The sequence below is a fragment of the Archocentrus centrarchus genome, chromosome 21 (genome assembly GCF_007364275.1).
Source record: "Archocentrus centrarchus isolate MPI-CPG fArcCen1 chromosome 21, fArcCen1, whole genome shotgun sequence".
Taxonomy (NCBI): domain Eukaryota; kingdom Metazoa; phylum Chordata; class Actinopteri; order Cichliformes; family Cichlidae; genus Archocentrus; species Archocentrus centrarchus.
Genome location: NC_044366.1, coordinates 13028845 through 13054140, shown reverse-complemented (window position 1 = coordinate 13054140; position 25296 = coordinate 13028845). Strand labels below are relative to the sequence as shown.

The following is a 25296-nucleotide window of genomic DNA, read 5'->3' as shown; positions in this document are numbered from 1 at the left end:
TTGATTAATAAAATTGTTGGTGCAACATCAAACATGGTAATAAAAATGTCTTTATCATAACTCCAAAATCCTGAAGCTTTGATTTTTAGGGTCCATTTGTTATTCTATATTAGTATATCTAAGTGGATTTATTAGTCTGTTTTTCTGCAGCATGCACGAATCAGGAGAATGAGTGCAGGTTTGAAGGTGGACAGTTATTTATAACAGAGCTTTTGGACAAAACCCCATGAGATAAAGCACACCAAAGATGAATACACCACAGATATTTGTGGTAACAAAGAAAAATAAGTGATTATATATGCCCATCAGCCACAACATTAAAATCACTAACAGAAAAACTTGTTGGAAGCTGCTTGAGGGAGACAAATAAAGCGAATCGAGTACCCGTGGAATCAGTGGGACAAGCCAGATCTAAGAAGTTCCCACTCATCTGGGTGCAAATTTTCTTATGTAAAGAAACAAATGTACATGGTTATGGTTACTTAACTAAAACAGAAAGAAAGAATATAAAGTATGGTAGAGAATCAAACAGGTGTATCTGTGCTAGACTGAATAATATATTGAGATTTGATACTGATTTCTAACAGCATGCGCTTCCTGGAAGCTGGTAAAAATGTAAGTCTATATCTTAAACACAAGATCCAAGGACACAAATCTTTCATCAAGCTTACCATCTTGAAACCCTGACCCAAGCAGAAAGCTGCACATGAACAAACATGTAGTTAATTAAGGAATTTGAAAGCTGTGCAGATATTAAAGACCTGAATGCATCACTTTCAAATTCACCACAGCTAAGCATGACTCAAGTTGTTTTCAACAATTACATTTCAAATATCAGCTGTAATTGTTCCAATGCATTCATTCTCCTCCATCAACCACCACCAGTGCATCTCATACTGAGCCCATTACTCTCATCAACCCACACTTGCTCTGGAACAAATAAATGAGACAAGTTTACACAAAACACTGGGATTTCAGCATTTCATGTGCCATCCACACTTAATATGTTTCAGTTCTTTTTGTTTATTGCCATTAAAAAGTTTTACAGTCACAACCTCTCTTGGCAAGCGTGACACTCACTTTTAGATGGGAAAAAAGGGGTTATTAGACCCAAAAAAAGACAAGAAAATTTGGATTTTGGAAAACAGAAAATGTGGGCCAGTGAGTGAAAACATACAGAGCTTTAAATCAAAGTACTTATGACAAATAAAATACAAACACATCATTGTATTACAAATGAAGAATGCATGTCTTCAGATATAACCTGAGGTAGAACAGGGTGGCGCTGCTGCCTTCACATGCGCTTCAAGTGTAAGCACACACCTTTAAAAAAAAAAACAAACAAAAAAGCCAGGAAAGTATTGAAATAGTGGAATAGAAGAAATGTCATTTTAAATAAGAAGCCCGAGTTTTTTTGCAGACCAAAATGTGTTATTTAATGTTGTGGAGGATTGATCTGAGGTTCAGGCAGAGGAAAGCGTTTGTGCTTTTGGTTTTGTGATGCAGCTCTTCTATCTGGAGATGAAGGGAGAAGAGTTCAAACAGATGACGGTTCTTCCTGGAAAAAGTTGAACAAGAAGCCAGTTTAAAAAAAATATTTCAAAAAAAAAAGGGGGGGGGGGGGTTGTCACCACCTGCTGAGAACAAGGTCATTATTGTGCTTTCTCAGATTTCACATTATGTTTCTAGCATCCAAGGTTGCATATCCAAAATACAATGTAGTACAGAATGGCACAACACAAGTTGTGGGAGAGAGACAGACTAATAGGCTCCATGTTAGCAAGCTACTTCCTTAACATACAGTGATGTGCAAAAGTCTTGAGCCACCCCTCATTTCTTCATATTTTACTAGGAAAATGTGAAATAGCTGCAAAGATTTAATGCAACATGTAAACATACAAGGAAATGCAGTATGTAAAGAAAAATCAGAGTTTGTATAATTCTAACAAGCTTGAAAGTCACTTTGGTGTGAACACCTTTATTCTTCAGCACTGCCTGAACTCTCTTAGGCAAGATTTCTTGTAATTTCTTTAAATAGCCTTCAGGAATAGTTCCCCAGATTTTTTGAATGACATTTAAAGCTCTTCTTTGGATGTTGGCTGCCTTTTGTTTCATTTTCTGTCAAAATGATGCCACAGTGCTTCAATAATGTTGAGGTCCGGGCTCTAGGAGACTGACTGATTGTGTTCCACTGTGTGCTTTTCTATCCAGGTATGCTTTTACTGCACTGGCAGTGTGTTTGAAATCACAAAGTTGAAAAATGAAGCTGTTGCCAATCAGATGCTTTCCAGATGGTATTGCATGGTGAATCAAAATCTGACAGTTTCATGTCCATCATTTTTTGAGAAGATTTCCAACACCGCTGGCTGAAATGCAGCTCCAAACCATGATAGAACCTTCTTTTAGAGATGGCTCTACAATCAGTCACCACTGTACCTCTCCTTTGACCTCCTCTGTTCAAATTCACAATGATTTGAATCAAAAATTTTAAATTTGGATTCAACACCCCATAAGACCTGTTGCCACTCCAATCCAATTCTTGCTTGAATGATTCATAAGTCAGTATTAAGTGGCTTAATAAACAAAAACCATCCCTCCAAAAATGCCATGTGTTCTCTGGGTAAGTGATGCACACACACCCAGCCATCCATGTGATCTAAAAGAAAACATGATTCTTTGGACCAGGCTACCTTCTTCCCTTGCTTCGTGGTCCAGTTCTGATGTTCACATTCTTATTATTAGCACTTTCAGTGGGTGAACAGGGTCAGCATGGGCAACCTCACTGGTCTGCAGCTATGCAGCCCCATATGCAACAAACTGCGATGCACTGTGTATTCTAACACCTTTCTATCAGAACCAGCAATAATTTTTTGGGGGAAATCTGAGTTACAGCAGCTCATCTGTTGTATCGGAGCACACAGGCCAGCCTTTGCTCCCCACGTGAATCAATGAGCCTCGGCTGCCCACGACCGTGTTGCTGGTTCACCACTGTTCCTTCCGTGGACTCTTTTTGATAGATGCTGACCACTGCAGACCAGGAACACTCCAGAAGAGCTGCAGTTTTGAGATGCTCTAATCCAGTCATCTAGCCATCACAATTTGGCCCTTGTCAACTCACTCAATTCCTTACGCTTGCCCATTTTTCCTGCTTCTAACACATCAACTTTGAAGACAAAATGTTCACTTTCTCCCTAATCTATCCCACCCACTAACAGGTGCCATGATGAAGAAATAATCAGTGTCATCCACTTCACCAGTCAGTGAATAATATTATTATACTTGATCGGTGTATCTAAGCATGCAGGCAATTATTAGCCATGATCAGAGAAATGGGTCTTTGTTTAATGTACAGTATGTTATTATTAATATGGACATCATTGTGGCTACCTGATGTTGGAGAGCTTCTGCAGAAGGATGGAGAACTTCTTCAAAGATGGGAAGTCCAGATGAGGGTTTTTAAGGAGCTGAGAAGCTGTTCGGAAAAACATGCCTACAGAAAGGAATTTAAGTAGCCTATGAGCACAAAAACAAAAGTAAAGAGAGCAGGATAAGGCAATTTTGCTGATCTACAACACATTTTATTCAATGTCAAAACTTCTAAAGAGATGGGAATTATCAGCTTCATTTTGCCAGAAAGAAAACTACACGAGCACACAAACAAACCATGAAAAACACAGCTAAAGACGGACACACATGGCGGTCAGAGTGTCTCTTAGATCATTGTATTTCCATAGTGTCACTTTTAAGTTTGACCTCAAACCTCAAGCATACACAAACTCACACAAATGAAATAAAACAAAGGACAACAACATCAATCCACACAGATGGGAGCTGTAGATCTCTTAAATTAATAACAGCAAAAGCTGACCTTATGAAGTCTTAAAATGAAGTCGTTTTTGAGTAAACAAACATTTGTTTCCACTAAAGTCACAGTCCCCTGCTCCTTGAAAACCTAACTGGAAACACAATCTGAGCAACAGAGGGACTCTTTTGGCTGGTAAAGCAGCACTACTGGCACCAAATTACAGCGGAAGATTGGATGGGGAAGAATAGCATCAAGCTCAGATAAGAAAGGATCAGACAGATACAAAGATATGACAAAGATAAGCAGGGAAGCATGGTTTGGTCAGTCTTTTTCCAACAATAACCCTCAAAACTACTATGGATAACCAACATTAGAGACCTTGAATAATTTGTATTCATATTGCAGCTTATACACTTTTCATTTTTTAAATCTAGGCATTTTTAAATTCATCCCAGACTCTTAATGTAGTATTTTCTGACACAGGCTGCACAGTGCAGCAGCCAGCTTAATCATGCACCCATAGATGAACATAATCTACTAGTGCAGCAGAAATGTGAAGTGACAAAAGGTATAGGGCTGCAACTAATTATATATTTCAAGTGTAAAATCATTTTTAATCTAGTTAAATCAAATGTAGAACAAACAGTGCTGTGACTAACACTCCCCAAGCTCCTGTCATCTACGCTGGGTTAATGCTACCAATCTTGGCCGAGGGCACTCTTCCCAAAATGTTTCAATTCCCGGTTGAATTGAATGTAGATGTGTTTTGCAACTAAGGAATGTGACTGCCTCTGTGCAAGAAAGGGCAGTTTGACAGATGTTGGGTGCCTTTGTGTGTTTTGTGTACAAATAGACCTTTGTTTTTTATTGCAAACCTTAAGGTGTAAACCCCCCCCCCCCCCCCCCCCCCCCCTCTTCCTCAGCCCTTTTCCATCTCCCCTCATTACTGCTTGTAAAACAGAATAATTAGCAAGTCTCACAAGGCTTACAATCCCCTTGAAACACACAAATATCTGCACACACACACACACACACACACACACACACACACACACACACACACACACACACACACACACACACACACACACACACACACACGCAGAGCTTCAGTCCCCAGTCCCCTCTGGCATATGGTTTTATTAGCATGCAGCAGTTTAAATGATACGGCTCATAACCCTGCTGAACTCACCCTTCCATGGAAACACACTGCAGCTGGTATCTTAACCTTGTCCACCTCCATCAAGCTTTTTGTCTTTCAATAAGACAGACAGAAAGTGGTAGAGGTCCAAGGTTTTATGACCACAACTTCCAAATCTATTGCCTGACCACTACTTATGATTGATGTGAGTTCAGAAAAAGCACCATTTTTCACATGTGGTTTTTATGTGGGGAATATATGGAGTGATACACCAGGAGGGGCTCGTATAACTGAAAGAAAATTGTGATAGTCAGGGCAGTCTATAAATCTGGGCTAGCAAAGTGATCACAGCAGCTACGTCAATCAAAGACAGTTTTTCAAGCAATATGAATTATACAGTTTTAAAACGGGCTCACAAGCTGGATAAAACTTGTGCTATCCGTTTAAAAAGTTTATTAAAAAGCTGTCAGAATCTAAATAAAAGCAGAATACAATATGTTTCAAAACAAATTAATTGTACATGGAAATAGTGAAAAAAAAATGTATTTTATTATTTTGAATTTAATGTGACAAACACATTTCAGAAAAGTCACGAAGGGGGCTTGTTTAATATTGTGTTACATCACCTCTTCTTTTAAGCACTTGGAAACTGAGGACACCAATCACCGCAGTGTGGAAATATGTTTTACAGACAAACCTCCTGTGTTGTTTCCTTCAGCTGTCATGAATAAATTGTGTACTTTAAGAAAATCCATTCTGTTTGACAACAGGAAAAAGCAGTGTCCTACACAAACAGTTGTGAACAGATGTATACATACACTCATCATGGGCATGAATGTCATGGTAATTTGGGGCTTTTAATGATTTCTTTGAACTGTTCATTTTCCAGGGTGGAATGATTATACAGCATACATCTTTAATAACTTTAAAAAAAAACAACAGTTGGGCACACAAGTTTGAATTTACTTTGGCTTTTTTTGTAAACCACACAGGATCAAAAATATACATACAGCCTCAAATATATACATACTGTACACTCAATTCAATTCAATTTTATTTATATAGCGCCAAATCACAACAAACAGTCGCCTCAAGGCATTTATATTGTAAGGTAAAGACCCTACAATAATTACAGAGAAAACCCAACAGTCAAAGCGAGCCCCTACGAGCAGCACTTGGCGACAGTGGGAAGGAAAACCTCCTTTTTAACAGGAAGAAACCTCCAGCAGAACCAGGCTCAGGGAGGGGCAGTCACCTGCTGTGACCAATTGGGGGAGAGGCAGGACAAAAGACATGCTGTGGAAGAGAGCTTAAATCCGGAGTATTTCCCACTGTGCTGAGTATTGATCAATACTTGTGCACCCAAAATGTATGTTGTACAATCCCACTTTGTGTTACCTGTGGTTATTTTGACTGGCTTGAAGTTGTTTAATGTCTCTGTCTATGGTATCATGCTGCTGCTCGTTACTTCATGTGTGGATACCCCTTTACAGTATAATTGTTTTTTAATAACTGTCATTTCTAGATCAAAAGTCCAAGATCAACTCAAACAGCATTAAAGAGTTGTATAACAGGGCATCAGTAGTTTTTAGTAATATCTTCTAACACTGTCCACAGACCACCAAGAAAGTTAGCTTTAAAATGCACGCTGCCTTCTTCACTCATCACATTTGGTACATCATCACCACCAACCCACACGGGCTTTTGACATTAGCCAAGTCTGGAAATACACCCAGTGACAGCTCGCTGGATTTCCACATTAAGAGTTTCTATCATAATTCTTCAAAATTCACTACAGCAGACCTCAAATTAACCACTAGTATTCATTTATCAAATTTCCAATTTTAAATTATTTCCTAGGGTGAGGGATACCGCTGATTATCACAATCATTTTGGCAAGTTGTGACACACTCCATCTGACTGCTGTAAAAAACCAAACTGCAGGACACTTGTGTGTTATATTGTTAGAAGACCATCTGAATGAAATAACTGCTGATCAGCAGACACATGCATCAACATTCATGAAGTGATCTGCACTGACTATTTTAGGTTGAATGTACCAGAAGGATGCTTTTATTTATTTATTTATCCTTTATTTAACTCATTGAGATCAAAATCTCTTTTCCAAGGGGGCAACAAAAGCTACAAGAAATACAACACATAATAATCTAACGAGTGACTTTCAATCAACAATCTAATACATATATGCAAAGCAAATGCAATAACAGATCACTATAAGAGCAACGTTATAATCAGTCACATTGACCACAAGACCTATTTTCACATTCCCTTAAAATGGACTTAAACTCCCCCCATCGTATCCAGTTCCAACAATTTCAGGTCCTTCTGTAAATTATAACAGCAAACAGGAACAGCATGTTTAAAAGCCTTTTTTCCTAATTCCCTTCTGACTCTGGGGACAAGCATTTGTATAACATTATGAGAGTGAAGTCTATGCCGGTTATGACTCTTACACATATAGATAAGAAGGAAACAGCCGAAGTAAACATTTATAGATTAAAACTAACCAATAAGAAAGTCTGCGAATATACAGAGACGACCATTTAGCAGCAGCATACAGAGAACAGTGATGAGCACAATTTCCACAGCCAGTAATAAAACATAAAGCACAATGATAAACAGTATCCAACTTCTTTAGGTACTGGCCAGGTACATTCATAAAAATCAAATCACCATAATTCAATAAAGGTAAAAAAAAAAAAGTTGTGGAAATCAAGTGTTTCCTCACTTTAAGAAACAAACTAGATTAATTCCTAAAAAAAGGAGTTTACGTTTCTGCTTGGACACTAGCTTTTCAATGTGAGGTTTAAATGATAAATTCTTATTTATAATGATACCTTAGATACTTATAAGATGTGACCATTTCAATTTCAGCCCCTTGAATGGTTTTAATCTTAGGAAGCTTAGACAATAACTCTTTGCCATTTGAGAATAACATCAACTTGGATTTGTCTTCATTTAACAGCAATTTAATTTGGGACTGAACAACATCAATACAAGGCGAGAATACAAGGGTTTGTACTACTTAAGGAGACAATAAATAATTGTGTCATCTGTATAAAAATGGAATACAGCATTTGATAAATTATGATAAATAAATTATCACGTTATTTATATACAGAAACAGTGTGCCACCATATCAACTGAGCTTCAAAAAAAGATTCACAGATAATTACAGCTAATTTTCACTAAAAACAGCTCTCATCAACCAGAATTGAAGAGAAAAGTCTTACATATTATAATGGCAGCCACAGCCTCTTACCGTAAACCTTACTTTGCTGTGGGCTGCTGGGCAGAAACATACCATCACTATTCATCTGTGTTTACCACAAAACAAGCCTGCTTACGGGACTCTTCAGTGAGTTTCATCAGAATGTTTATAGGCGTGTTGAGCCCTGCGCGGCTGGCCTGAAGAACTGAAAGCAGCCTCCGCACTCCTCCATACTGGATGAACAGGCCTCGACTCTCCTCATTCATCAGTTCCGTATGGAGACTTTCAAGTGCCTGGGTCAGCACATCAGCTGCACATGAAAAGAGTAAAAAGTAAGAGAAAAAGTAGAATCAGTTAAAAGCACTTCAGGTGTCTAGTTCAAAATGAGACATTTCATCCTGACATTGGCATTTTGCTCTTTCAGCTGAAATGATGGTCTTAAAATAAACCAACTCATAAGATGACATTTTTAGTCAAGCAGTAAACAATAGAAGTCTTTTATAGTATGAGTTGTAGTTTCAGAGGCAGAAACCTTTCTTTGGGTAGTCTTTTGCATTAGGTACTTATCCACCAACTGTTTCCCATCTTATCCCCCTTAACTCACACTTCACTGTACTTTGGTTGCATTGGCTGCAGTCCGCTGACAAAGTTATTTTTAAATGTCCAAGAGGTCCATATTTTTATCTGACATACAATAAAAGCTCTTATTTATTTATTGCTTTTTTGTTTCATTTTGGCTTCTCATCAATCCAGAGAAGAGGGAAAAGCAAACCTGGGAAGCATATTGACAGCAAATAGGCTGCATAGACATACCGAAGGAGCCCTCAAGCATTACAAGCAGATGGAACATCATTTCAGAAGAGAGTTTCATAAAATATTTCAGGATTTGTCAGGTTTGTGGGCTCAACCCAGGGATCGAACCAAAATTTATAGCAAGGAAGGGCCAAAAAGGGCAAAGAACCTAAAGAAATGCCAGCAGCTCTGTGAGCTGAGGGTTTTATAAACCCTAGCTGTGAGATTAGGTTTAAAATAAAGTTTGATCCTTATCACTCACACATGTTGGAAGGAAACATAATGTTAACAACATGCTAATAATTACTGTGTTGACATCCTAAAGTTTAGCAAGAAATGTTTACCATCTTACTGTCTTAGTTAAGCATTGATTAGGAACAATTACAAATCATGGCAACCCACCCAATATTTACTATCTCAGTCTGGACTCAGACACCAAACCTTAACTCCTGATAAACCTATTCAAACCATAGAACCAAACTATGGACTGGAAAGATACAGTAAGTCAGTACAATTCAACACATTTCAGCTTTGATTATATTCTGTACTCGACGGCTGTCTAACAGCAGTATACCTTCAGTCCCTGTCAGGGTCTGAAGGTATACTGCATCTAGGAGAAGTTAGGGAACAGACATTCATCCATATGCTACGATCATTACAGTAAGAAGATGGAGATTTTATATCCTGGTGACAAGTGAAAATAAAGTTAGCACTCTTCATTCACCTTTGCTTAAATATAACTGCCAAATTAACTGTGCAAAGGAGTTATCAACACAGCTGCTGAGTGGTGACTCTTTTAAAAAAGGACATTTTAGGGCTGATTATCTCTAAAGGGCTCTGGATAAAAACCCTGGTTTGCTTAGCAATAGAGCATTGCTATATGATACAACACTTTCTTCAACTGCAATTGAACTGAAAGAAAATCTGTTTCTGATGATATGATAAGGTAATAAAACCACATCTTTGGGACTTCTAACCATAATGGTGAATCTAGCCTACCCAGCACGTCCATAATTTATTCTGTGCTTTTTTAAAAATATGTTGCCATGAATATGCATGTACATGTGTTTTCATTAATACCGTGTGTGATGGTGTGAAGGATGATGAGGATAGAAAGGATCCATGTATGAGGACAAGCAGTTCGGTAAAGGGGCCAACTTCTAAAATTTCCAGCTGCTTCAGTGCAGTTCTTAGGATCTGGATCTTCTGCAGGCTTTGACACTTCCTCTCTTATCCGTTGCAGAGTAGCAGACAGTGCTACATGCTGGGCAAAATACACAAAACACACACTCAGATGCACTGGTCATTGCGCAATATTACCAACTGTGCCTGCAATCATTTACTTTTGTTACATAACTGTCAAAACAGAAATTACATGCCTACAATGATCTTCATCAAATGCTAGCGTATAAAATACAAGGTCAGCCTGACAGGGAGCCAGCAGGCTTCTTCTGCAACGTTTCCATAACTGATGGACCTAATAAATCCGCTCAGTAAACTACAGCTACTATCCAAGATTTATGTATTTTGAAAGCTCAAGAATTGGTGGTCTTCTATTCTCTTCCCCCAAGGTCTCCACTGGTTCACCAAGAACCCTCATCTTAAGGTCATTTCTATTTCTCCTTCTATGTGTTATGACTCAATGCCAATTGGTATTCATCATAAAAATGAACACGTTATTCAGCAACAAGGAAGCAAGTGATCTGAACAGCCCAAGGTTCCTGTAGCAGGACTAGAGAAAGGAACTTGGTTCTGGAAGATGGAAACTGTTGGCAGAAAGTAGGTGGCTGGGGGCAGTTGGTATAGGCTGAACCCATGCTCATGGCTGGGACTGGGAGGTCAAATGACTGGCAGCTGGTAAGGACTTCATACGAGTATGAAAACTGCAGTCTAAGCATGCAAATGGGATTTGGCCACGGTGTAAAAATGTCTCACATTCAAACAGCAATTGCTGATGTAGAATGTTTGTTATCTAGGACTCGAGGGGCTTGTGGCCGGATAAAGGAGAAGGACACATCCTTATCAAAGCCACAAAAATGGCGACAGCCTGCTCAAATGTCTAGACTCTGTCTGACGCACAGGCAGGCAGGGGACTTCAGAAAACCAAGCATCTCATGTAAACACAAGATGGAACTCGACAGGATCACTAAACAAAAAAAGCCTTCCATAGTGTGAGGGGAGATAAAGTGATAGCGATAAAGTGGATATCCCTTGCTAGAAGTCAATGTGTACCGCTGATGAGCTGGGAGGAAAAACTGTACTAAGTTTAGGTTCTGCTGCATGATGTAGTGAAACAGGGCCCAGCTGTTTTCTGTTAGTGAAATAATACTAATTTCTTTAAGGCTGATTAACTAGGGATAATCCAAGCCACAGAATTACCTGCATCTTGTTATAGATTGTAATCTCACTCCTCTCTGTTCTTAGTGTACTTTCTAAAAGCAAAGCTAATCTATTAACAGTGCTGCTGAAGAGGGTCCAAAAGCATTGTTTTCAGGAATAAAGAGACTGTTATTTAGATTAATGTCCCTTCAGGCAGCCATGCGGGAGATTTAGCTTTTAAACAGTGGCAGATCACATAAGCATGATGCAACCCATTTTATCTTTTTGGAGAAAAACGAACATCCCCCTGAAGGTCACTGTCTTGGCAGTGTTCTTTCAGCACTGGCATGCGCACAGTGAGTACATGCTTAAAAGTTTTATGAAAAAGAATAGTGACTGTGTTACAGTTTGCTTGTAATGATCTCTGGCAGAGCTTAAATCCTGGTAATGTAACAACATTTCTTTCAACAAAGGAAATGGCCATCAAACTAACAAGAACATTTCCTAACAAGCACGCTGCGTGGCCACGATTTCAGTTATTTTTTTGTTGAATTCTGGTAAAAACGTCATGCTCCACATGTCCTACTGTCCATAACATAATACAGTAAGTCCTTTGGTGCATCCAAAAACCACTTGCTCTAACAACACAGCTTGCTCACAGAAATAATATTATTTTTACCTGCATGTTGTTGTCCAAGTGTCTCAAAGCAGAGTAAATGAGGCAAAGGAGCTTAGATTCTGACAAAGGAGTGTGATGAAGCTGGTCTGCTAATAATGGCAGCACCTAAAGAGCCAAAGATAAGTTATGTCTAGTCAAACTCTGTCTCATCATCTCCTGTTTTTTTTTGGTTTTTTTTTTTGTGACACCAACTGTGTGTCTGTTGGAATACAGTTGTAATGAAATGCAAAGATCAAAGTGAGGCCGCATTGAACACACCACCTTGAGGCATCTTTCGTTGAGCTGAACCTCTGGAGGCAGACTCTGGCCCACACCTTTCTCTTTGTTTTCTGTCACTGAGGAGAACATTTCTCCATCAAGTACCCACTCCAGCAGAAGGACAATAAGCTTTACAACAGAGGGAGTTACGCTGCCCTGAAGCAAGAAGGGCGACAAATAAGTTGCACATACTGTGTTTATTAAACCTCTCCTTACTCAAAGATCGTGCAAAACAGACAAAAATGTATTTAAAAACAAAAGTACAGCAATGGAAGTTTGACTAAGCCATTCTTCTTAGCAGAGGAAAACATGTATCCAGCTCTGCGTATCTATCTTCATCAACAACAGTGATGATAACTTAACACAATCACAAACTATGATTTATCATGTCAGCTGGAAGTATGTGTGTGGTTTGTGGAGAAGGGCTGTTGTACCATTTCCTATCCGGGTATGTGTAAATGGTTGTGTTAGTGTTTGTCTAACCACACTAAACCATATGCAGCTTTTTTTCACTAAACACATTAACAATAAATTAAGTATCACAGCTGTAATTAGAGGAAATCTGCAAATCCTGCTGATTGGTAGTACATTTAACTGTTAAACAAACCCCACTTCCCACCCACCCACCCAGCCACCCACACACACACGCACGCATGCACGCACGCGCACATATACATCAGTACCTTGTTGCTGGGTTTTCCGGAAGCGGCCGTTTTCTCCTTGTAGCATGGTTTTAAACACTCTGTACTCTCAGCACTCCCTTTGTGGCAGCTTCTTGTTGCTAAACTGCACTCATATTTTCTCTTAGAAATAATAACAATTAAAATAGATTAAAAAACAGTCAATAAGTAAATGTTAATATCTGCTTTCTCTATTTGCCAAAGATAATCAATAACAGAATGGCCTCCCTCCCTCAGAAAGCTCACAGGCCATTACTAGATGCTGAAAACTGATTGTTAGACTAAAAGTCATTACTCGAGGCCTTCTCGTATAAAACAAAGGAACAGACATCTCTGTGTGTAGATGGATTTGCTGTTACCTGAAGGTTTTTAAGTCGAGCCCGCACCTTCTTGGACTGGCTCTCCAGCTTCCTGTTTTGTTCACTGATCTCATTCAACTGTTGATTAAAAAAAACAAAAACACAATGAATGTCAATGGGCTGTTGCAATATGAATTCCCAATAAGCACTTGAATCAACAAAACAAGTGTAGACAAAGCAATCCTAATTCACTGCTGTATTAGTCAACTTCCGAATATGTTGTGTTGTAGCGCCCTCCTCTGGAACAACAAACTACTGGCTCGGTATGAACCCTGTTCTACTTGATCCATGAGAAAATTCAAACTTTGAAGATGCTATCATCTTCATTTTGGATACTACATTCAAAACTGAAATGTTCAGACCTAGGTTAGCAATTTACATGCAAGTTTAGATAAAAATAAATGATGTTATAACCATTTATCAAGATGAACAAACAAACAGATAATCACTTCCAATCTGCTTTTTCATGTTATCATTCAGCTCCTTGATGGCTTCAAAGCTGCATTTGAGCCTCTTGTTTTCTCTGTTCCTCTCTCGAAGAAGGTCCTGCAGCCGGCTCCGTTCTTCCTTATGTTTTCTGAACATTCACACAAAAATGAAGACAGCGGTCACACCATATAGAACACAGTCCATGAATTATTATGTAGACAGGGTGGAAAGAAAGGAAACAAGGAGTGCCTCTTCTTGTTGTTTTAACCTCCTTTCACGCTCCTGCAATTCTCTCTCCCACTGCTGCTGATTTTGCCTGTGAATACACAAACGCATTTTGAATTTTGAAGCTTCAGCACAAGAAAAAAAACCCAAATACTTTGGCATGTTTGTAAAGTTTCTTCATTTGAACTGATGAATAATTCTGAACATGCATCTTTAATTACTCTATTATGAAAAGAACCCCTAACAAACATTTAAATTTGGTCACAGTGTTTTTGCCCACTATTTGCCATTCTCACTCGCCTTTAGCTGTTTGTATATGGTCATCATTTCATGGTAAATGTTAACTAACATAAAGGAAGAGGAGTCACGTGAGTGAGAACTGGCAATCCCACTGCAGCTCTCTGTCACTCTCAGCTTCCTGGGACTCAAAGCAACCAGACAGGAAGGCAAGGTCACATCTGGACAGGAGTATTTTGTTATAAGAAAAAAACTATTTACTTTAAATGAACTTGGGATATAATTTCAGCTTCTGGTTGTAGCAGAAAGCTTCTGCCTTGGCTATAAGGTGGACAGTTGACTACAAACTGCGAGACACATATACCTGTTTCTGTAAACAGCACCTGAGACTCCTGAAGTGGGAGTGCTGTGGAGTCTGCACTCAGGTCCAGACTATGGACCTGCACACTATGATTGCTGCCAAACCAAACACAGTCACATACAGTATTTGCTCAAAATAGCCATCACACACATGCTAACATTTTCCTGGTCTTACTGGTCACTTACTGTTCAGGATGATTGGTGACTGCTTGGAACAGCCCTTGTAAAGCTCTGTTGTAGCATTTCAACCATTTGCTTAGCTGTCTGGACCCATCAGACAAAACAAGCCTTCGTCCTAAGTCTTAAAAAAAACAGTTTCATCTTAGTCAGTCTCATCAAGTCATTCATTTACACTAAAATCTTGATTTTGTTTCATTTGTATTTGCACTTACCATAGACGTGATGTGGCAAAGTCGAACTTTCATTTGTGACATTTGAAATCTGTGGTGGGGCAATTAATTTTAGCAAGGGGCCACATGAGAAAATAGGACTTTTGTGGAGGGCCGGACCGAAAAGCTTATAAACAGATATTAATAATGTGCAGAATTAAATTCAGCTTATTAGTGCTGCCCTTGACAACAGACTGTCTACATTTTTGACCATAGGACAATTACTTTTGACTTTTTCTTTTTGAGTACATTAAAATTATAACAGCAGGGGTTGCTGGCTGCAGCACCTGTACATACACTGCTCAAAAAAAAATTAAAGGAACACTTTTTAATCAGAGTATAATATCAAGTCAATTAAACATCTGGGATATTGATCTGGTCAGTTAAGTAGCAGAGGATTGTTAATCAGTTTCAGCTGCTTTGGTGCTAATGAAATTAACAACAGGTGCACTAGAGGGGCAACAATGAGACAACCCCCAAAACAGGAATGTTTTACAGGTGGAGGCCACTGACATTTTTGAACCACTGTGTCAAAAATTGGTTCATTACTCAAAGTTTCATCCAATACACTTGGGTGACATCTGCTGGCAACAGTGGCTGTTGCACAGCCAAATGAAGCCCAGCAGGTGTTACACACCGTTTGTTCATGTGTATAAGACGACTTCTTAACGTATGCTCTGACAACTACTCAAATGACCTGGCAATACAGCTGTTTGTTGTATTTGTTCTTTGTACCCCATATTACAAATGATCTGCATGAGTAATTGCATCTATGAAATTAAAAAAAAAAAAATGGAATTGGGTTTGATTTGTCATTGATTCTAAATTACATACTGGACAGGGAAGATGTTCAATAATAATGCAATGAAGCAGTAGGTGTGCTTGATGGGTTTTTTCCCCCCTTTGTTTGGTGTACTGGATATTTCCTTCGTTATAGTGCTTGGTGCACAGGAAATGTGTACTTATCCAACTCGGGTGTTTTTATTCAAGAATAATAATTTTTCCACAATAGATGGGCTGATCATATTTTCTTGATCATAAAGTAGTCTATTAATGCCTGGAATGCTCCATTGTCAAAGCTGGATTCCTTTGTCTGGTGGCTGAGAGATCAGAAATTAACTGACTGTAACTTAATTATTTTGGGGGCTGTTGATGTGGTTTAAGTATCATTTTCTTCCATGCTTTTCCTATCTGCACAGGTTTCAGATATAAGTGGAAATAATGACATTTTTTGAACTTATTTTACCAAATCAAAAATATTCCCACACTTGGGAATGCGTTATTCAAAGCCCGAAATTCACACAAATGACAGCTATTAGCTATTAGTGGTTTGGTGCGGGACATGAAACAGCGCTCTGTTGTCTTAAATAATCTTAGTACTGCGCCAAAGTTTTAAAGCTCTGCCTGTGAAATTGAACCAGTCAGCCGATTCAGTCTGAATGAAGCACTGAAGTGGTTCAAATGTCATCAGTGATGTCAACTGCAGCAAGCTCTGGCCCACTGCTTCACAAGAAGTAACCCATCGAGTTTGAAGCGTGTTTCGAAGCCTCGGTGTCAAAGGCAGCATCACTACCTGGATCATACATATGTCTCTGCCAGAAGGTTTGCTGTGTCTCCCAGCCCAGTCTCAAGAGCATGGAGGAGGTTCCAGGAGACAGGCAGTTACTCAGATGAGAAGCAGATTCACCCTGAGCACATGTGACAGACATAAAAGGGTCCGGGGAAGCCGTGAAGAACGTTAAGCTTCCTGTAACATTGTTCAGCACAACTGGTCAGTGATGGTGTGGGCGGGACACACAGACCTCTACAGGATAGATAATGGCACCCTGATGTATTGGGATGAAATCCTTAGACCCAGTATGCAGTGTAATTTGTTTCACTTTAACAAAAACAAACAAACAATATAATTCACCTAAGCATGTCTGAACCGTTGCATTTTATTATGTACAGTACATTGCAACCCACTGTGTCAAGAATAGCACTTTATGCTTGCTTTTAAGCTTTTACAATTTTTTAAACAGAATACACATATATATGTGTGTGTGTGTGTGTGTGTGTGTGTGTGTGTATGTATGTATATATGTGTATACATATATACATACATACATATATACATACATATACCCAGCCACTGACAGAATACACATGTCAGTAGATGCAAGGCAGAACATATATATGAGCGAGACGGAGACAGGTGCAAGGAACAGAGTTATTGAAGGTGGATGAGTTTAAATACCAGGGGCCAACCATCCAAAGCAATGGACAGTGCTGAAGAAGAGAGTGCAGGCACGGTGGAGACAATTATCAGGGGTGATTTGTGACAGAAGGACAGCAGTGAAAGGGAAGGTTTACAAGATGGTAGTGAGACCTGGTTTGGAGACAGCAGCACTGACGAAAAGACAGGTGGCTGCACTGGACATGGCAGAGTAGAAGATGTTATGAATTTCATTGGGAGTGATCAGGATGGACAAAATTAGAAATTAGTCCGTCAGAGGGATCGCTCAGGTTACACAATTTAGAGAGGCAAGGCTGAGATGGTTTGGACAAGTACAGAGAAGAGATATTGGATATATTGTACAAAGGATACTGAATAAGAAACTGCCAGACAGGATGAAAAGAGGAAAACCACAGAGAAGGTTCATGGATTTAGTGAAGGAGGGTTGCTGTGACAGAGGAAGATGCTGGGAATAGGATGAGATGGGGGCAGATAACCCGCTGTGGGACCTCTAAAGGGTCCCCTAAAGGAACCAGCCAAAAGAAGAAGAATAAGAGGGCAAATGTTGCTCATAGGAAAAAGTTATTGCTCCAAATAAAAAAGAGAGAAAAGAAAAATGAACGGAAACAGTAACCAAAAAATGTTTGCATAAGTTTCAGTATTGCGAACCTCCTAAAATAATGGCCGAAGTCATTGTCTTCATTTTTTTTCAGAAAGCACACAAAAAAACTGAACCAAATATGATGATTTAGACAAAAATAAAATTTTTGCTGAAAAATGACAGGCCATTATTTTAGCAGGGTGACAATATGCAATGTGATGTTTCAGAGTTTGGTCTAGACCCACTCTGTCAGAACTGACTACTGTCCCATCTATGGTTGAAAATAGAGTAGCTCATCCTGTAAGGCTGGACAAAAATGAACTACTACCTCTATAGATCTAATTAAAAGTAGGGCTTGTCAGATAAGAATGGTTCACCAGGTAGGATATAATATCTCTCAACTGCAGCAATGCAGGACTATAAGTGACAGCAGGTGCAGAGGATGAATGTATGATCAGCGTAGTCATCAGTGACATTCTCTAATTCCTCCAGGAGTGTGTAATCATCTGATGTTCATCAGTATGTGGTGTTAGGTTAATGCAAGCAATAAAAGCTCAAGTTAAAAAAAAAAAAATCAACGGTGTTCAACAAAATTGCCAAAGCTGATCAACAAATTTGATTTTGTTTTGCAATTTTCTAAAATATAGATTTAGTGTATTTCTTCATCATGCCAATAAAGCCTTTTGAATTAATGCATTTTACTTATTTCCTCTCTTATTACTTGGCTCTTCATCCTATTCCTCTCAGTATTTGGTTTAAAAAGCAACATTTTATACAGGTGCTCTTTTCATCAAATTTCAGTTTGGGATTGCTTAAAACAAACGCCTTTATTTCTATGACTTTTCCCGCGCTGTTACAGTGTAATTACACCAGTGAGCCAGTAGGTGTCAGTACTTCATCAAAGACAACAGGCTTGCTTTGCATGTTTGTCATTGTAAAAGCATCTATACCACCAATCTTTATTAATCTAGTCAAATCAGTGCACTAGAAGCTTTCAGCAACTTCAGACTGAACTCAAATATCCCGGGTTCATGTACATGTCTTTATATTTTAATGTTTTGTTTTTGTTTTTTTTTTCACAGGCTATCACAACATGTCACAACAACTTTCATATTATTACTGATGTAGCTTTGTTGCATGTATTCCCTAAAATACAGTAGGGTCGCTGAAAGCAGATGCTGCAATACAAAACTTCACATTTCTAAAGAATATTGTATAATGTTTTTATCTGAGTTTTAAGAAATAAAAAAACACTATCAGCAAAGATAATGATTGAATAACAAATATTTGTTGAATTACTTAAGTATTAAATTGCAATTTTGTAATAAAGGAAAAAGAATGTAAAAAAAATTATACTCCATCACTATAAAGTCAATAAAAGTGCAGAGATTAAAAAATAAAGAAAAAAAAAGCAAGTCTTTATTGACTATATCCACAGATTGACCTTGCTGCACCCCTCTAAGTACCCCTGTGACCCACAGTTTAGATTTTAGCCATTATGTTTTTCAAGGCAGTGCCAAGTTTGCTCTAGACTTGATAGTCTAAAATAGCCTTTAAGATTAATGTCCCCTTTCTCTGTTTGGCTAATTAGCAGCCTTTGCCATTAATACACATTCTCATGATTCAATCACTTTGTCCCTTCAGGCTTTTGCTTGATGCTGTGAGAAATTAGACAGCAAGCATAATAACACAGATCTTCATTAGAGCTCTTTGCTTTGTCCACTTTGTATGGAAATTACTCTTCCGTTATGTTAATTGGTCATAGATGTTCTTCATTCAGAGGTATTCTATCTATTTGTGCCAAAAAGAGATCGTATAAGGCAGTCAGTGATATTTGTGAGTAGGTTTTGTTTGGTTGAATTTTCTGTCAAAGTTAAAGACCATGCAGCTAGGAGAAAGGTCTCTGTAGTATAGTGAAGTCCACATTTGAGTCAACTACTTTCACAAAACAATCTTTTGTCCGGTTCCTTTATGCATATTTTAACATGAATAGCTTACAGGGAAACAGTTTGTACACAAATTTCATAAAGAGCAGTCATGGAATTCTGGGGACCCACATGTGATACAATAATTGGACTTCATTTTTACTAAACAGTCAGGCACTCATATAAAGACCAATTCTGCTCTTTATTATAGCACAGTTTATGAACTCTCCAAGCCCCTATTGGGTGTGTGTGTGTGTGTGTGTGTTTAGACAGTAACAGATACAACACAGACAGTGTGAAAGGATGTGGCGAACATAAACATGTGCTGCCCCATGGGGTAGACCTAGACAAAAGCAATCAGCTGTAATCACTGAATTACCAACATATTGCTATGTTGTATTGCACAACCAATTATCTCCTGTCTCATGATACAAAGCAACGCACATACACATGCAAGTACTCTCACACTCAATTAAAGTGGCGATGGCGGTGTGCTGCTGTGAAAATGATTGCTTTTCAATTGGCATGACTCGTTGAGTCCACAGAGCAGTATTATGTATGCTAATGCAAGCTGTAAAGACGGATCTGCAGTTCAGGGGGTGGACCCAGAGCAATTACAGAGCCCCAGACAAGACACCGCTACCCTGGGCAAGCAAAGCAATTTTACGAGCACTTCCATATTAAAAAAATATATTTTTTGAAACATTTATAGGGACAAGCCTGTAAAAATATGAAGCCCAGTAGATACCGATGCATGGAAGCAACAATAGGCTTTTATGAAATATATTAGGAACCCAGGAATAATTAGGAATAAGATTTTTGTTAAATCTCTTAGATAATTATCCAGGCTCATGTTAGGGGTCTGGGAAGAGCAATAACATATACTCTGTCCAGGGTGTTCTCAGTCTTCTCCCAGCTCTCATATTAATCGGACTTGCAGTAAACATTCAACATGCACATGACCGAAAGATACAGATTCTCCTTCACTTGGGGCAGCAACTCATTCTTAACTTGGAAAGACCATGTCCTCAGACTTGGAGGCACTGACACAACTCCAATGCACCCTGAAGGTTGGATGACAAATCAAGCCAATGGAATAAACCCAAAAAGTAGAGAAGAAACTCTAATGTCCTCAAACTGCACCCTTGTCAGGGAGCAGTGGTTCTAAACTCAAAGTACTAAACGCAAAAATCCCTAACGGACATGAGTTCTCCATTTCCACAAAGCAGTCAAACTCACCCCTTGGTGGTGACCAGTTGACACTTCAGATCTTCTTTTTCACCCAAGCGTCTAAGCTTACAGTGCACTTGAACTTTGTGCCTATCCCTGCAGGTGATGGGCTCACAGTGTCCCCACTGGGCCCCACAGGCCCAGCCACCAGAAAATTGAAACTAAGATCCTCTCCCTCCCTCACTACAAGTGGGGGCCACTGCCTCCCTAATCTGGCCCAGGAGACATAGCACCAGAAAATATGACCTTATCTTACCAGTTGTATTTTAATGTTTTGAAATATTTTTATCTGAAACTTTCAGTGCCACCCTTATAGCCTGGAGATTAGTTCTCAAATTTGAAAATGGAAATCTACATATATAAACGATATCAAAAGATTACTTAAAAGGGCACTGAGCTAATCTAAGACAAAAAAGGTTAATGATTTAGTATTTTGGTAAAGTATGACACAGAAATTAAAGTAACTAATTTATTCATAGCTGAGAGGGGTCAGTGTTACTAGTTCCCTTGTCCAGCCCTATACATTTGCATTTGTCAGAACTACTGCAATCAGCAGCCATAAAATGCCCTGCAGGATTTATCCTCATAATAACTTCTACTGTTTAAGAGCCTATAATAGCTTTGTCAGGTTATATTTATTAGATTAATTTCTACAGATTTAATTGATACATGAATATTTTAATGTTTACCCCTTACTTAGTGTAAAAGGCCTTTGGATCCTCAGGAAACCAGGAGAAAAAGTAAAGTAAATCCACTTCTGGGGAAGCCCCTCGATACCCACTTTTTTGTAATGGAAATGTATGAAAATAGTTTAATTATTCAAAGGATTCATAGTTTATTCGGACTTTTACATTTGTCTAATCATTATGGTGCTGAAATAGAAGTGGGATTTAGTGATTATAGGAAAGTAGATGACCGTAAATCTGGATAAAGTGTGGCAGAACGTTAAAGTACTTCAGAGAAATTGCCTTTCATTGTTCTCATTGTAATGCAATGAGAACAATGTCAGTGCTCTATGTGAATAAGAATACTTTTTTGAGCAGAAATCTGCCACGTTTTGCTATCTGCATATAATGTTCGCAGATCACTTCCTCGTCTGTGTATTTATTTATTTATTTGTCAGGGACCATATGCATGAACATTAATCTCTCAAGAGAAGAGAAACATTGTACCAGTTTTAGCTACTAGATCTTTTCTATTCAGACAAATGCAAATGACATTTTCAGACCAACAAACCCCCCATATGTCAAATAAAATCACACACATTCTAACACAACACCCAAGACTCATTAAAATCACACATATTCATTCACATGGCCAAGCAACAAATATTTCAGATTTATGTAGCATAAAAACTCATATTTAAAGGAAAAGAAACATCAAAAACTATTAGATTTGTAAACATTTCTTTTGGGGGGGGGGGGGGGGGGGGGGGTGTTTGCTCTCTGTGACATAAGCACAGCAGGGAATTATGGTTAATACCAGTTCCCAGATTCTGTTATTATATCTACATATATTTTTTAAATCACACCACTGAATGATCCCCACACCAAAATGGCACGTGTGCAACCTCACAAGCATACACATGACTGGAAGGTGACTGGCCCCATTAAAATGCTGAAATGATCACTTAAGTTGCGTCAAAGCCCTTTAAGTGTCAGTGGCCCTCTTTCCCCACAGGATGAATTGAGCCACTGTTAAACAGATAGCCCGCCTTAGTCAGCCTCTATAGGAGCTGAATACATCAACACAGTCTGTGATAGTGAAGTTTGACCTCAACTCCCACTCACAAAACACACAACATTCCTTTAAGTGTGTGTGAGTGTGGGTGCACACCAGTTTTTTTCAAGGCCAGATATAGACCCCAATATTTGATAGGTTTACAGTACTGTGCAAAACACTTGAGCCACTTCTCATTGCAGCACCTTCACTAAGGGGGTTATGTTTTTGGTAACGTTTGTGGGCGTGCGTGCATGTGTGTCATTCTGCCTGTAAATACAATAGCTCGAAAAGTTTTGAATGAATTCTAATAAAATGTTGTAGGGGTGTAGAGTGGGGTCATGATAACAGGATGTTAAAATTTGACTTACATCCACGAAGGTCTTCAAGGTCAACTTAATGATTTATTGATCAAAAATGAACAAAAGACCTTATAACTTAGGAGCTATGATTCGTACAAGTGTGGTGTGTATTGTCAACATATAGAATGTACCATATAAATATTTTAAATATATTGGCAACATTTAGGAAATGATTCTGGTATATGGAGATTATAAATATCAGATTATAGTTTGCATATCAGCTCATCTCACTGTTACATTTCACATCTGCCCTTCATTCACGTTGACTCCAAAATGTGTTCTATTTTTAAAGAAAGCACTGTAAGAAAAAGAAAATGAGCTGCTTGGTTAGTTAGAAATATACTGTCCCACTCTCGGAGAGCTTCTTGTTTCTTTATATTTTGCTTCAAAGAGCCAGACCTTCTTGTATTTTCAAAATATGGTCCTAAGTAATAGTTTTATGGGGTTTTAAAAGGTCTGTCAAAGTTTTTCTTTGGGCATTGGCTGCTTGAACATTTTTGTTGTTGTTGTTGTTCATTAAACCACTTTACACTGATTTATGAATCATTCAAGAATAAAAAAGTCCCCTAACTCAAGGGATTAACCAGTGTTGTTTCTACATATAACAGACAACATAGCAGAGTACCAGTTTTAAATTGTACCTTTAGGCACTTACTAGCAGCCTGTCACAAAAACACATCGGTTGTTCCCATTTCTTTAGGTGAATTTACAAAAAAAAATGCCAAAAATAACACAATGTGAAAGGCAGAAAATAGTATTTTGCACCAAGATGATTCCCAAAGTGCTATTGGCATATTTTGCATGCAGTGTGTCCTTAAAAAAATTGCATTTACAAAAAAAGTGACCTGCAGCAGATGTACACTATCTGAAAGTCATGATCTCAATAAATAAGAAAAATTTATGAAAGCAGAAAAGCATGGTCAGACTTTGGTCATGCAATATAATGTGGAAAGCATCTGACTGGCAACAGCTTCATTTTTCAGCACAGCAATGATCATAAACACATTATCAGTGCAGTAAAAGCTTCCCTGGATAGAAAAACACACAGTGGAACACTATTAGTCATGGATTGGCCTCCCCAGAGCCCGGACAGCAACATTATTGAAGCAGTGCAGCATTATTCACAGAGAATGGAACAAAAAGCAGCCAACATCCAAATAACAGCTTTAAATGTCATTCAAGAAGTCTGGAGAACTATGCCTGAAGACTGCTTAAATAAATTACAAGCTTACCTTAATGTTGAAGAATAAAGGTGGTCATGTCTAATATTGACTTTCAAACTTGTTAGAATTGTACAAACTCTGTTTTTTTTTTAACCTTATATATATTGTATTTCCATGTATATTTCCACATTTCAATAAATCCCTGCACCTATTTCCTGGTTTCCTGGCAAAATATGAAGAAATGAGGAGTGACTCAAGACTTTTGCAGAGTACTGTGCATTAGTTCATTTTTATGTCTGAAAATCACTTGTAAACATTAATAAATGTTCAATATACTCTGATAGAACATATGTTCTATATAGTGAATAATCAAAAATCCCCCCCTTTTCATGGGTTGGAATTTATATATATTTGATATAGTTTTAGATTTGCCCCAGAAGCAACTAAATTGCTGTGGCAGGTTAAGACATCGTGCTCTCTAAGGTGACTGATAAGGGAGCAGTCTTAATGCATCCAATCTAATCACAAAATTAAATAGCCACTCTTGGTTTAATATTAAATTTTCATGGGTATAGGAGGCCTATATGACATTTGATGAAGGGAGTTAGGGTGGGAGACTGAGGAGACTCCACTCTTTTCCCATGTGGGCCCAATATTCACTCATTCAATTTAAAGAAGAAGAAGAAGAAACAATAAAGGCTGTTTCTTCTTCTTCTTCTTCTTAAAATTGTAAAATTATTCCATCTCACCTCACCAAAATTATCTGCAGGCTGACCAGGTTTGTGACAGATGTGATCACTGACCCATACATTAATGGTCTGGTCGAGTCCTGCAGAGATCTCAAAGGGCATCTCTGAAACACTTTCCTGTGTCAAAATCAAACCAAACCATCTTATGTCCTTTTTTGGAAATGTTCCAGAAAGAAGACAATTAAAGGGCTAGAAGATTATTGCTTTTACTACTTTTTTGGCACACTGCCCGATACTTCTGAGATGAAAGGAGGCTGTTACATTCACATCACTTACTGGATTAGGAATCTAATCTCAAATCTGACACTCATCAGAGCTCAGAGCAGAAACCCTCCGTAGACTGCTGAGGTACTCTTGAGCAAGGCCCTTAAAGTTTAAATACACAAAACACACAAAACAAAAGAATAGGCAGATATTACAAATAAGT

The 25296-nt window shown here is 38.4% G+C and overlaps 1 protein-coding gene across 1 annotated transcript; it reads right to left on the bottom strand.

Annotated features, from left to right (window-relative positions):
• Positions 1-1431: 1431 nt before the first annotated feature.
• ccdc138 (coiled-coil domain containing 138) lies at positions 1432-24971 on the bottom strand. The gene is given in 16 exon segments (XM_030758145.1): positions 1432-1558; positions 3388-3484; positions 3487-3513; positions 8315-8488; positions 10051-10234; positions 11969-12073; positions 12230-12382; positions 12910-13029; positions 13266-13343; positions 13701-14010; positions 14200-14295; positions 14297-14363; positions 14366-14377; positions 14521-14612; positions 14703-14811; positions 24875-24971. Coding segments are annotated over 16 exon segments (1848 nt in total).
• Positions 24972-25296: the final 325 nt, after the last annotated feature.